This window comes from Chaetura pelagica, unplaced genomic scaffold (assembly GCF_000747805.2).
Source record: "Chaetura pelagica isolate M959 unplaced genomic scaffold, ChaPel_1.0 scaffold222, whole genome shotgun sequence".
Classification (NCBI taxonomy): domain Eukaryota; kingdom Metazoa; phylum Chordata; class Aves; order Apodiformes; family Apodidae; genus Chaetura; species Chaetura pelagica.
Window position 1 is genome coordinate 3,389,176 of NW_009952711.1, and position 11,919 is coordinate 3,401,094.

Genomic DNA, 11,919 nt, shown 5'->3' on the forward strand with positions numbered 1-11,919 from the left:
TACACTCCCTCCAAATACAAGGAGACAAATCTAAAAAAAAAAAAAAAGAAGGATTAAATTTCCCTTGGATTTTCCTTACATTATTATAAATTTTTTAAGCTCTTATCCCAAAAATGTCTGGGAAACAACCTGTTAGATCAGATTATCTGTTGCCTCTAACTGGCATCCTTTTAAGAACAACATTTGAGTGAGGGAACAGTTAAACTGGCAGAGGTTGACCTAGTCTTTATCCTGTAAAATCTAGTCAGCTTGTTCAGTGCATAGCACTACTGCTAAAAAGTGCAAGCATCATTGAGAAAATACAGCCCTCAGTGAATTGTCACAAAAGCAGATGATGGTCATAATGCATTACATTGCCCTAAAGGCTGTGGCCATCTTTGGCTAAGCACTGATTTCTTATTTACAAAATCATCTATTCCTTTAATGTAGAAGTAGAATCTGCAGGATCCATCTGTCCAAAATAATCTGCTAAATTTGGTTTAAATCAACTGCAAGAGGTTTGGAAAAAGGAAACTCATATTTTGTTCTTCTGTTTTGCAGAGTTATTTCTGAATGATGAAGAACTAAAAAAACTGTATGAGTTTGAAGAAGAGTGTGTAGTAGAGTACTTCCAGGAAAAGGAGGATGAGCAGCAGTCATCTAATGATGAACGCATCAGAGTTACCTCTGAAAGGTACCTATTATAAGAAAAAACCCACACCACTTACCTGGAAAAATATTTGCTTTTTTGTGTCTTCATTATAACCAAACTTGAGTTAAGGTACAAAAGATTTAGATCTTGAAGAAAATTACCACCAAATCAGAAGATGATCTGAATCCTGAGTAAATACCAGTGCGGGTGCATCTCTCACAAGAGCAAGTTTTTTGTTGCTCCTACTGGTGTGTCACTAAAGGTCACTGGTTTTTGCAATTTTAGTATAAGAACATTCTGTCCATGGTGAATTTTTTCCCTCTCAGATCACAGTTAGTTAGGCTCTTTATCTGTTTGAGCAAATTACCACTTGTTGAGCTTCCAACACTCATCCAACCATGAGAAACGTGTTGCAGCTTAATGACAAAAGCACTGAGGATTCTTCCCTTGTACCTATGGTTTGCATTAGGGTCCAGCACTCACAACCACTGAATTTTAATCTCTGCCATAGATTCTCTTGGAAGCCTTGAACAGGGCATTTATCTTTTCAGTATGAACTTCCCCATTTAAAAGACAGGGAATATTCACATGTAAATCATTACGCTATTCTGAAGACTAGATAATGTTCACATAGTGCTGTGTAAGCACACAGTGATGATGGCAGCACCAGTTTTTTACCAGGTCACTTGGCAGCACTGTTCCCAAAGGCTCTGCCTATTCTGTGAGCAATTCTAAGTCAAAGGATGAGATTTTTTGTCACTTCTTTGACATGATGAAAAATTCTTCCTATAACAAAAATTATACACTCTTTCATCTTGGTCTACCTCACAGTAGATGAGCTACTCCATATATTTTCTCCACACATTTTTTATGAAGTAGCTCTGTGAGCCATGTCATTATTGAAAGGATAAGCATCTTTCTCTTGAAGGGAGGCCCTGAATGTCTTACATTATTATATGCAAAGTTTGAGAATAGAGAGGCTAATGAAATCTGCTACATGTATTCGAGTAGCTTCTATCACACTATTTATCCATGGCAATTTGTCAAAATCCTAGGTATTGTAGCAGAGAATAAAGCAGGGCTTGTTAAGCCTCAGTGATTCACTATGGTCTGTGGCCACAAAGCTGATTTGCTTATTTCTCCTGGCTTCTTGCTCCAGATGCTTCATCATCTTTTGTGTGTGTGAGCAAAAGAACGTTAATTTATTTCCACAGTTGATTTACTAGTGTATTCTAATGCATTACTTTTATATGCATTCTTCTGGTACCATAACTTCCATTATGATACAAATGATAAAAGAAAGTTGAAAAATATTATTTTATTTGAACTAGACAGTAATTCCACGCCCTTCAGCTGATACATAACTGAAAGTTACTTAGAGAGCTAAAGCAAGCCCATACACAGCAGTGTATGTTCTCTCTCATACAGCTGGAAAACCTGTTTTAAAACATTCCTTGATGCTACTTTAAACCAGCCTGTGAGCATGTCATTAGGAAGTATTTTTTATATAATTAATCCATGTTTCACAGTGAAAGAGGACAACTGAACTTGAAATGGCTGGCACACTCAGAAATGTTAATAGCTGTCCCTAAGGGCTGCAACTCTTGTGCTCTCCTGGCACATAAATAAGGGCAAAGTTCAAGCAGCCCTCTAGTGTGGTGTGTGGAGAGCACAGATCAGGAGAAGATGCACATACTTTTGATGCTCCACATAGGAAAAAAGAATGATGATACACATCTCTGTGTTTGTAGTACAAACTATGCCTTATGAAGAGATCAGTAGCCGTGTGCTTATAATGGGTAACTGCACCATTCCAGAACTTCTGTTCTGTGCTTCCTCTTTTGTACCCAACAGGGTTGAAAATATGTCTATGAGGCTAGAAGAAGTGAATGAGAGAGAACATTTTATGAAGGCTTCTCTTCAAACAGTTGACCTTCGACTCTCTCAATTGGAAGAACTATCTGGTCGGATGGTGAATGCTCTTGAGAAGCTGGCAGGCGTTGACAAATCTGAGTTGACATACACAAGGTCACGGGCTTCCTCTGAGTGTGATGCTGCATATCTCCTAAGGCAAAGCAGTGTTAACAGCTCTGATGGCTACAGCATGTACCGGTACCATGTCGGTGGCGATGAGCTAATGTATGATGACAGCACCGCTCCTATGTCACCAGCCATGGGATTGCGTAAAATAGCCCATTCTATTGGTACAAAAGAAGATGGGGCAGACCCGAGGATGCTGGTTCCAGAACACCATGCCAGTCTCCAGTATATCTCTACTGCTACAGCAGATGACAGCAAATCTACATTAGAAATTGCACAGAATGATTCCAGACCCCGTTCTGGTTCAGGTGGCTTTGGGGATGAAAAGCAGGGGATTTTTGAGAGTGATGTAATGGTTCCTCAAAGTATAAACCAGATGGATGCTGTTACGAACAGTCAGTCAGTACCAAGACAAGATTTTCTGAACAGTCGGTTAAAAGTAGAACATACCAAATTAGAAGCAGCCATCTCTTATCCCTTGGACAAACCTAAAGCAATGCGCTACTTTCCTCCTGAAACATTCAGTACTTGTCAAACCACTATGATGAAGTCAAGGAGCTTTATATTTGCACAGAGTGGGAAGCTGGTTGGAGGAGTTAACAACTGGACTGCAGAATATAGTACCATCATGGATCAAGTAGGCCCTTCTACAATTGAAAAATGGGCCAATGAGTGGAAATACGAAGTTGAACAGCAGCTTTCTCAGGAACGTCCTCCGGAATACCCTGGTTTGGTCTCTGAAGCAGAAAGGCAAGCAGAGCAGAAACAGGTACAGATGGAAACAGATGATGACAGTGACGTTGGTGAAGCAGGTATGAGTGCGTCTTATACCTCTATGCCTGCCACTGTCAAGGCTGAGAAAGAGAATTTACTCTCAGTAAAGCCAGAAAGGACTTCAGGGTTCCCATCAGTACGGTCAAAGAGTTTGCACAGCCATTCTAGAAAAGCCAAGTCTGTAAAGGACAAATTAAAAAGACCAGGACATGCCAGCAGTGTAACTAATTTGGTGGTGGCATTTGGCAGTCCAACAGAAGAACAGAAAGCTAGGCAAGAAAATGCATCCACAGAAACGGAATGTTAAGGTGGTTTATGGACCCTGTTTTATCAACAGTCAAGAAAGCAGCATGCCTGATTGAACAAATGATGGATTTTAGAATTAATTTCTAAAGAAGAATTTTGCATATATTTGTTTCTTTTCATTTAAAACTTGATATATGTTCTGGTTTCAAATAAATGCTTGCTGGGTCAGGTGAAAGGGAGATGGGGGCAGCTAAAAACTAGGCACAGTCTACAGATGCCAACAGTACAGATGTTTCTTTGTTCCACTTCAGCCTTCCTCATAAACTCATTTACTGACAAGCTCTTTATAAAAGCGATCAAAAGAAGGACAATATTATCATGTAATTATTTAGAAAATATTTTTTCTTCTTTTTTGTCAGAAGACTTCGTAAACTGAACACATTTTTAACCAGACTTAGTTTCTATCTTTACTTATGCAGCTGGTTTCTTTGTGGCCATTGTGTTTTTCAGGTCAAAACAAAATTGTTGGAGGCAAGGAAAAATTATGCAGTCCCCTCTTTCACTTCTGATTTCATGCATGCTTCTTAGCTCCTCTTTCAGAAAGGTGCAACATTATGGTTTTCTTCCACTCAAATAGGTCTGAGTGGAAAACTACAGTTGTGTTTGGAGAAACCCAACCCAAAAAGCCACAACATATTCTTGACCTGTCATTGAACTTGAGTGACATAATCTTGCTTTCAGGATAATGTCTGTCCCCACCCCAAAGCATGCTGACAGCCTTAAACTGTACAAAGCCAGTGATCCTTGTTTCAAAATGTTTAGGGAGATTTTAAGTATATTAAGTATATAGAGATTTTAATAATCTTAATCCAAGATCTGCATTAGTTTTTTATGTAAATGTGGATAGCAGTAGAAGTCCCTGTAAAGAATCTTTTTTCTTTTTCTTTTTTTTTTAAATGCCTGCAAGGGAAAACGAAACAAAACAAAACAGGAAAGATGTTCAGATCAGTGAGATAAAAATGAAGCAAATCTGTGACCAATTCATCTTTCATTTTGCAATTTCATGATGACGACGTATGAAGAACAAGGAACAGTTTCTAGGAGTCAGTCAAAAAATAAATTTTCCAGATTAAAATAAAAATTCCATATATTTTTTCAGCATATTTCAAAATCAATAGTCAAAGGAAAAAAAAAAAGAACACTGGAAGTGTTTACTACTCCTCAGTGATTAAGATCCACCCCTATAGTTACATCTTGCAGGCACACTTGTCTCAACAGTGGCATTCTAAGCAGTAGGTCTGAATAGTTTTCTTCATAACAGTATGGTGTCATTTCCCTCATTCTTCTCTTACCTTGTAGGAAGTTTGTTTTCTGAAGTACTCGGCACCTCTTTGTGGGGAATGGGTAGCATTGAACAGACAAGAAAGAAAATGAATTAAAGGCATGTTACTTGTCCACAGAGTAGCGGTCAAAAGCTTATTGCTTAACTCATTAACCATCAGGACTTGTCCATATGCTATTTTAAAAAGAGTTTCTTCCTCCACCATCAACTCTATGGTTTGTAGGTCTCAGTATCCCCCTTGGTCATGCTGCTTACAGCATTTTGAAATGCAGAGGTTGATGGAAGACTCTACAAATGTATTGATGGCATCAGCTTTTTATTGTTTGTGTTATATGTTCATACCCCATCCATACTTACACCTTAAAGTACTGTTACCATACTGAGCCATCATGATAACTGCACAGACATTTCTGAAAGCTCAGTCATCATTTACTATGGACTTTTGCTAGTTTGGTGTCATTAGCAGGTTTACTGGTTTCACTGTTGTCAGAACACTGTTGACACTTTGCTTTTCATGCTTCTCTTTTATTCAACATCAGGGAAGTTGACACTTTGTAAAAACAGAAAGAAATTGTTTCACTTCCATGTTTACTTCTGTGTTACCATGCTGTACAACTACATAGCCATTTTGTATGTGTGGTTAAAATAGCTTCCAGTTTGCCAATGCCTTTTTATTGTTTGCCTGCACACACACCAGAAACGGATTCATTAACAAACACAAAGGGACACAGCTTTTCAGCACTTTGCTCAACAAGCAGTATGCATTGTGGAACAAAATAGTGTGTTGCATACCTCTTCTTACATTGTCTTTATAAAATGTGTGTTCAATCATGCTCTGTTTGACCAGATATTTTTTTTAGCATTTACATTACAAATTTATCAGCATATAGATTTTAAACATAAACACTTTACCTTTATATTAATTTACTTTGTATAAAAATATTTATAAAGAAACATATGAAAAAGAAGTGAAATTAATTCAGAATAACAAATTGCTCACTACACTGTTATCAAAACACTTTACCTAGATCTTTTTTCCTGTGCAGTTCATCGACTGACACAAATTACTGCTTTTTTACATTGCTTCATTCTGAGACTAGCTTGGCTTTGCTCTTGCAAGCCCCTCCTCTTGCAGAGTCACTCTTCCCATTTGAGATGCTGGATTTTGATCCCCAAGAACTAAGAAAGTCTATTTTCCATATTATTTAGTAATGAATTAAAGTAGCTTTTGAAACCTTCCGACTATGGTTTCTCTATATGCCTTTTCTGGATGCTTTCCTAGGTTCTGGGTTTGACTGTCATCTTTGGCAAAATGTATATCTGTCCTTCTAAATAAAAAATTGAATAATAGAAGTATCTGTAAGGCTTTGTCAGAAAACAGGATGTCAGCAGTTTTATTTCATTAGGTCTGCAAGATCCATAGGATTGTGCCCTGTCGTGGTGTTCTGGGTAGTTAACCCCCTGACACAAAGCTGGTTTGCTGCCAAGCAAAAGGAGGAGGTGAGTTTCCAGAGTGTCAGCAGCACTTGGACATGTTGCTGGGGTCCCACCTAGTAGTGCCATGGCCAGCATATCACTTCTACACCACTGTCCTGTCTGACTGGTCACTTCTAGTTGTCCTAGAGTTACACACAAAAGCTTGTTATGAAAAAAAGGTGACACACCTTGTATGTGAAGTCAGGAATATATGGTTAGTGTAACATTTTACCAGTCTAATATATTAATTATTATTAGTCTAGATCTAATTACAAGAGAGGAGAGACAAGAAGAGAGGAGAGCAAAGAATACTCTACACTACTACAGGAAAAAAACAAGAAGGTAAAATTGATATATGCACACTGCCTACTATCTAGCTATTTTGTTTTGTTGTGGGTTTTTTGTTTTGTTTTGTTTTCTCACACTTGCAATGATCATCTAGGCCTGATCCTCAGTGGCTGCAATGGGCCTAGTGACCAAATATTGCCAGCTGTCAGCATCTCAGGGCCTTCACTAGGATGAGCATGATGTTCATGTTCTTGGTTTCTTTTTCCTTATTTTTTGCTTACTTTTATGTTTGCTACCAACTTTACATCTTGTTTTTCTTAATTGGCTTTCAAATCCTAGAATTACACCTGGATTTTCTAGTAATCAGAAAAATTGCTGTCACAGCTAAACAAATGAAGGCACAGCCTGAGATAGGTTAAGACAAGTTCAGACAAAGCAATCCTGACAAGCCTGAGGCCTTACAAAGTCAGCATAAAGCCTGTGGCCTGTTACTAGCAGTGACAATACTCTGTTTACTGGCCTATGAGGCTCCATTAGTCCCAGAGGTGTTTTCCTTTCACTACAGTCACTGCAGATAATGCATGCAGTGGTCACCTGAGCTAATTGTGGCTTTTGATCCCTTATTGGCATCCAGCATCACAGAAAAGCAAAATGGATGGAAGGACCTGGTTGGCATGGTCATTTAATGCCCATTTCAACTGGTGCCAGAGTCCAGGAGGGTTGAGGTAGTCAAAAAACAGTTCACAGCAAGAGGTTGGATTCCAGGCTGACAAAACATAAGCCTTGGGAGAAGTGAGACAGTAACTTAAAATACAACATTTCCTTAAAACTACAACCTTTTTTTGCTTTTTTCAACTTTTAGCCTTACTGCAGAAACAAAATTTGATATGGCAAAGTGCTGCTTTGTGATTGGTGTCCTGTATCTTTACAATGGATGTAAGGTATGTCTTGATAATAGGCTTTAAATTATTCAGCCAAAATACTTAAGTGTCGGTATCCACCTTGTGCCTGATGTTAAAGATAATGAAAAAGGAGATGCATAATTTCATGTGCCTGCTCCTTTTTTGTCTCTACAACATTAAAAGCCCTATGAAACTGCAGTGCTTCATCCTGCTTGTTTCTAGAAGCGCTAATTGGAGTTATGTTCAGCAAGCTATTACCTGAGCAGACCAACAGCCTTCAAAAGTAGCCATGAAAACAAGATTGGATTCTGTTTTAGGGGCACTGGTTATCTGATAATTATTATCACAATACCTCTGTAAAATAGCCCAAACCAAAGTGGAACATTGTACCATTCAACTGCTCCAAATAACTCTAGGGAAGTAGTACCTACATAATGATTAACGAGAAAAGTAGCCCTCTGTAACAGCAAAGTTCAAGATCATTAAATCTCCACATTGAGATATTGCCTCTACTTCACAAACGTGCCTTCAAAAGGACACATTCTTTCTGAGTTACCTCAAGAAACTAAAACATTGGCATAGATTTTATCTCATGTATATTTTTGGCCAAATCCTTCAAAGTTGCGGTTTTATGTAAATAATCATCTTTTAAATATTATTCTGCTGGATCTTCATCAAGGACACTCAGGAAAGAGATTTTTCTTTTTCCAATTGCTTAATAAATTTAAGGCACAGTGTTTTTTCTTCTATAAGAGGCAATGCAGACCTGGGGGGCTGGCTTCCTCACAAGTCCCCAGCTCAAGTCCCACGCTTCAGAGTGCAGGCTGAGGCAGCTGGGGTGTGCAGACTGTTGAGTGCACAAGTAGAAGATGTTCAGGTATAGTGATAAACTGTAATGCCCTGAGTGAAAAACAGAACAGACTTTCATCAGTGAATTCTGACTTTGCAGACTTGCCACATACTTGCTGTATCTCTGGGCACATAGCTCAGCTGTGAAATCAGACAACACGTATGTCTTTGTGTCTTGGAATTCAAACAAATGAACCATTCTTTGGAAAGCTATGAAAACACATGAGTTGCTATAGAAATACAGGCCTGGAAGAGATCATCTACACTAGAGACAAGTTCAGCAACGTTGATAGCATCAGTGGCAGATGGTGGTCTAACCTGTTCTTGAACATCTCTAATGAAAGCCATTCTTTAATCTGCTGAGAGATCAAAAGGGACCATTATGAAAATCTGTTCTGATTTAACCCCAGCCCTCATGTATTGCACAAGCCAAAGCACTTCTGCAGCCACAGAGCTGTCTTATGAGGTTGTACTAGAACTTTTAGGAAGAAAATGCGCCGTGCAGTAAATACAGCAGGTTGTACACCGTAGCCATAGCTAAGCAGATCATTATCTTCACTGTTACAATTTGCAGCGTATGCAAAAAGAGGCCCTAGGGGACTGCCATGCAGCATGTGGGATGTGGTAGCACCAGGAGAGCAGGCCAAGCTGGTTCTGTGAGGGCCATGACAGTGGATAAATGTAGAGGTCCTGGTCAGTCTAGCACACAGGAGATATCACTGAACAGCTTAATGTTGAGGCAAGGAAAATAACTGCACTGAGTAAAAAATTACGTTATTTTAAATTAATGAGAATTAAAACAAGCATCTGCAGTCTTTACAGTTCAGCTGTCTTTGTTGCACAGCTGGCTGCCCACTGGTCTGTCAAAGACTGTTCTCACAGAACAAAGGCATTCTCAGAAACCCCTGGTTTAGCAAGTGAGGCAAGCAGGATGGCTGGAGATGGGCAGGCACTGAGTGCACTGCCAAGAAGGTGTCAGTGGATCCAGAGGATTTCCCTTCCTGTCCTGCCTGCCCTACCCTGCCAGCTACCCATCCTGCCTGCCTACCCTGCCCTACTTACCTGTCCTGCTCTGCCTGCCTGCACTGCCTGGTTTGTATCCCACTGCAAGTTGTGGCAGGATTAACTTGCTCCTCCAAAATACTCACTTCTGTCAAATCAACTTTCTCCTCTCACTGGCACAGAAACTCAGCCAGTGGCAACTTATGTGATCTTATGTTTATGGAGACCTTAGGTTTGATTTTGTCTGTTTTCAGAACAGCCCTGAATTTTTTCCTTAATGGAAATTTGTGCTATCCTGTCCTCATTCCCTCAAGAGTAAGAATGCATTTGCATCCAATTCTCAGAAATCTCTGTGATGATGCAGAAACTCTTGTAATTTTGCTGTAGTATAAATAACTGTCTTTTTTTTTTTAATCACTGGCAGTTTTGTTATATGCAATTGCAAGCCTAGCTGATTTGGGCAGTTTCTGCCCTCCTTGCCCCCTTGCTTTCTCTTCCTACTATTCTGATTTTTGTTTCCTTTCAACAATGTTCTGAATATGAACAGAAAACTTCAAAGAAGAACAAAGATGAGGGCAAGTCCCACAGTATTTCTCACTTACGAAATATCCAAGGGATTTAGCTTGTGAAAGGGGAAAGTCACCAGCAGGACAGGAGCTGTGGCTTGCTCTCACAGCACTGTTGGGTACTCAGCATTACACCACCAGCTAATCCTGCAACACAGTGCACTCTGAAATGATGAATGCTGCATGGACAATGATGTCTGCAGCATAAAATAAAAATCTTGTATGTGAAAATACAGGATAAAATGAAGGGAACTGTCTGCCAACACCAAATAAGACAGGACTCTTGTGCAAGGAGGTGCACTCAGTTTAAAAATACTACACAATGGGATTGTTTTTATCTTTTCCACCTGCAAGTCCAAAGTAGTGTATTGTTACGGAAGTGCTTGCTGGCACTCTCCCCTGGGCTGTTGAAGAGCATCAGCTGTATGCATGGATACTTCAAGCTAGGCAAGTGCCAGTAGGTTGGTTCCCTCCTCACTGGCCAAACAAATCTCCCTGCTGGCATCAATGGGACATCTCATCTAAGTTGGGGAATCCAGATTGTGCCCTCAAGTGTGTTCTTTCATTGAACATCTACCCTCTGACTTGGCAAAAAAAATCCCTGGGTCTATAATGCAATGTACTGTGCTTCCTATTAATGATAGTAGGGGAAGACCTTGACCCTGCAGCTGATGCTGGGTGCTGCATGTGCCATTTTGTGTCTAAAGATGTGTCCCTTTCTTTACTGTCCTTGTCATGTTGATTACAATCCTGCTGTGCTGTAGCAGGCCTTTACATGTGAGCTGTTACAGAAAAATGACAGTGTGCTGACTAATGCCATGCTTTTTTCTAAGGTGAGGCTACAGTGCACTAATCCCAGCATTTAGTTTGGCACATCCTGTGCCTTCAACTCTTGCCCCTAAACCACGGGCCTTTCAGTGAACTACTCTTGGCTGAACTATCACTGTGGTGCACCAGCTGTTTGGGGATCACCAGGAGGCACAGGAACCACCAGCCTTTCTTACCCTGCCTGATGCATCAGACCTGGCTCCAAACTCTGGAGAGGCCTGGCTGGTTTCACCATATTCTTTGGTGCTTGGACCACCAGCAGGAGAACCCCGGCCCTTCCCCTTCCTTAGGTCTCACAGCTGATGGGCCTCTGTGTTCCCATTCTGGAGCTCTTCATTAAAACCCCATTTCCACCCAAACTGTTGCTGCTTCTAGGTCTTTCCATTGCAGTGTCCAAGTTCATTGCAGTCAGTGCTCCCATAAACACCTGCAACACGGACCTTTAAGGGTGCAAAGGCCACCAAAAGAATGTGAGTAGTTACTCGGGTTTCCTACTTGTTAAAACAACAGCAGTGTTAGACCTTGGCAGTTCAGCAGTGGTTGGTTCACGCTGGATTTTCACTGCTGATCTGAGATAAGGCTCGGTCACAATAAAAACCTGTCGTTGCAGGCTTGGTGTGGAGGTTTCAGCCTCCGAGTGGCTCAGAGGTCAGCTGCGGAAACCCTTTGCTTAGGTGCTCCCGTTGCTGTTCCCTCCCGGAGGCCGGGGAGCGGGATCGCTTCCTCGCCGCTCGCCCAGGGCTGCCCCGGGGAGGCTCCGCCCCCAGCCGAGGTCGACAGGGCATCGGTGAGGGTCGGGAACCTCCACCGGCTGTCAGTCTGGTCAGAAATAACAGTTCTGCCGTTACAGGCAGCTCCCACATAAAAATGGACAAAACGCTCCGTTCTCGGCTACCAGCGCGATCCGCGGCCGCTTGGGCCCTCCGCGCCGCCGTACGGAGGCCGCTTCCCTCCCTAAGATGGCCGCCCCGGCAG

At 41.0% G+C, this 11,919-nt stretch overlaps 2 protein-coding genes across 2 annotated transcripts in view; both read left to right on the top strand.

Annotated features, from left to right (window-relative positions):
* The window catches only part of TRPM1 (transient receptor potential cation channel, subfamily M, member 1), a 72,160-nt gene extending 68,408 nt beyond the window's left edge, over window positions 1-3,752 (top strand). The window contains exons 27-28 of the mRNA XM_009994516.1: window positions 541-673; window positions 2,486-3,752. Of these exons, the coding sequence (XP_009992818.1) occupies window positions 541-673; window positions 2,486-3,752 (1,400 nt within the window). The remainder of the gene's footprint in view (window positions 1-540; window positions 674-2,485) is intronic.
* A 1,005-nt stretch (window positions 3,753-4,757) lies between these two features.
* The window catches only part of MTMR10 (myotubularin related protein 10), a 43,321-nt gene continuing 36,159 nt past the window's right edge, over window positions 4,758-11,919 (top strand). The window contains exons 1-3 of the mRNA XM_009994517.1: window positions 4,758-4,765; window positions 7,660-7,738; window positions 11,555-11,731. Coding sequence (XP_009992819.1) covers window positions 4,758-4,765; window positions 7,660-7,738; window positions 11,555-11,731 — 264 coding nt within the window. The remainder of the gene's footprint in view (window positions 4,766-7,659; window positions 7,739-11,554; window positions 11,732-11,919) is intronic.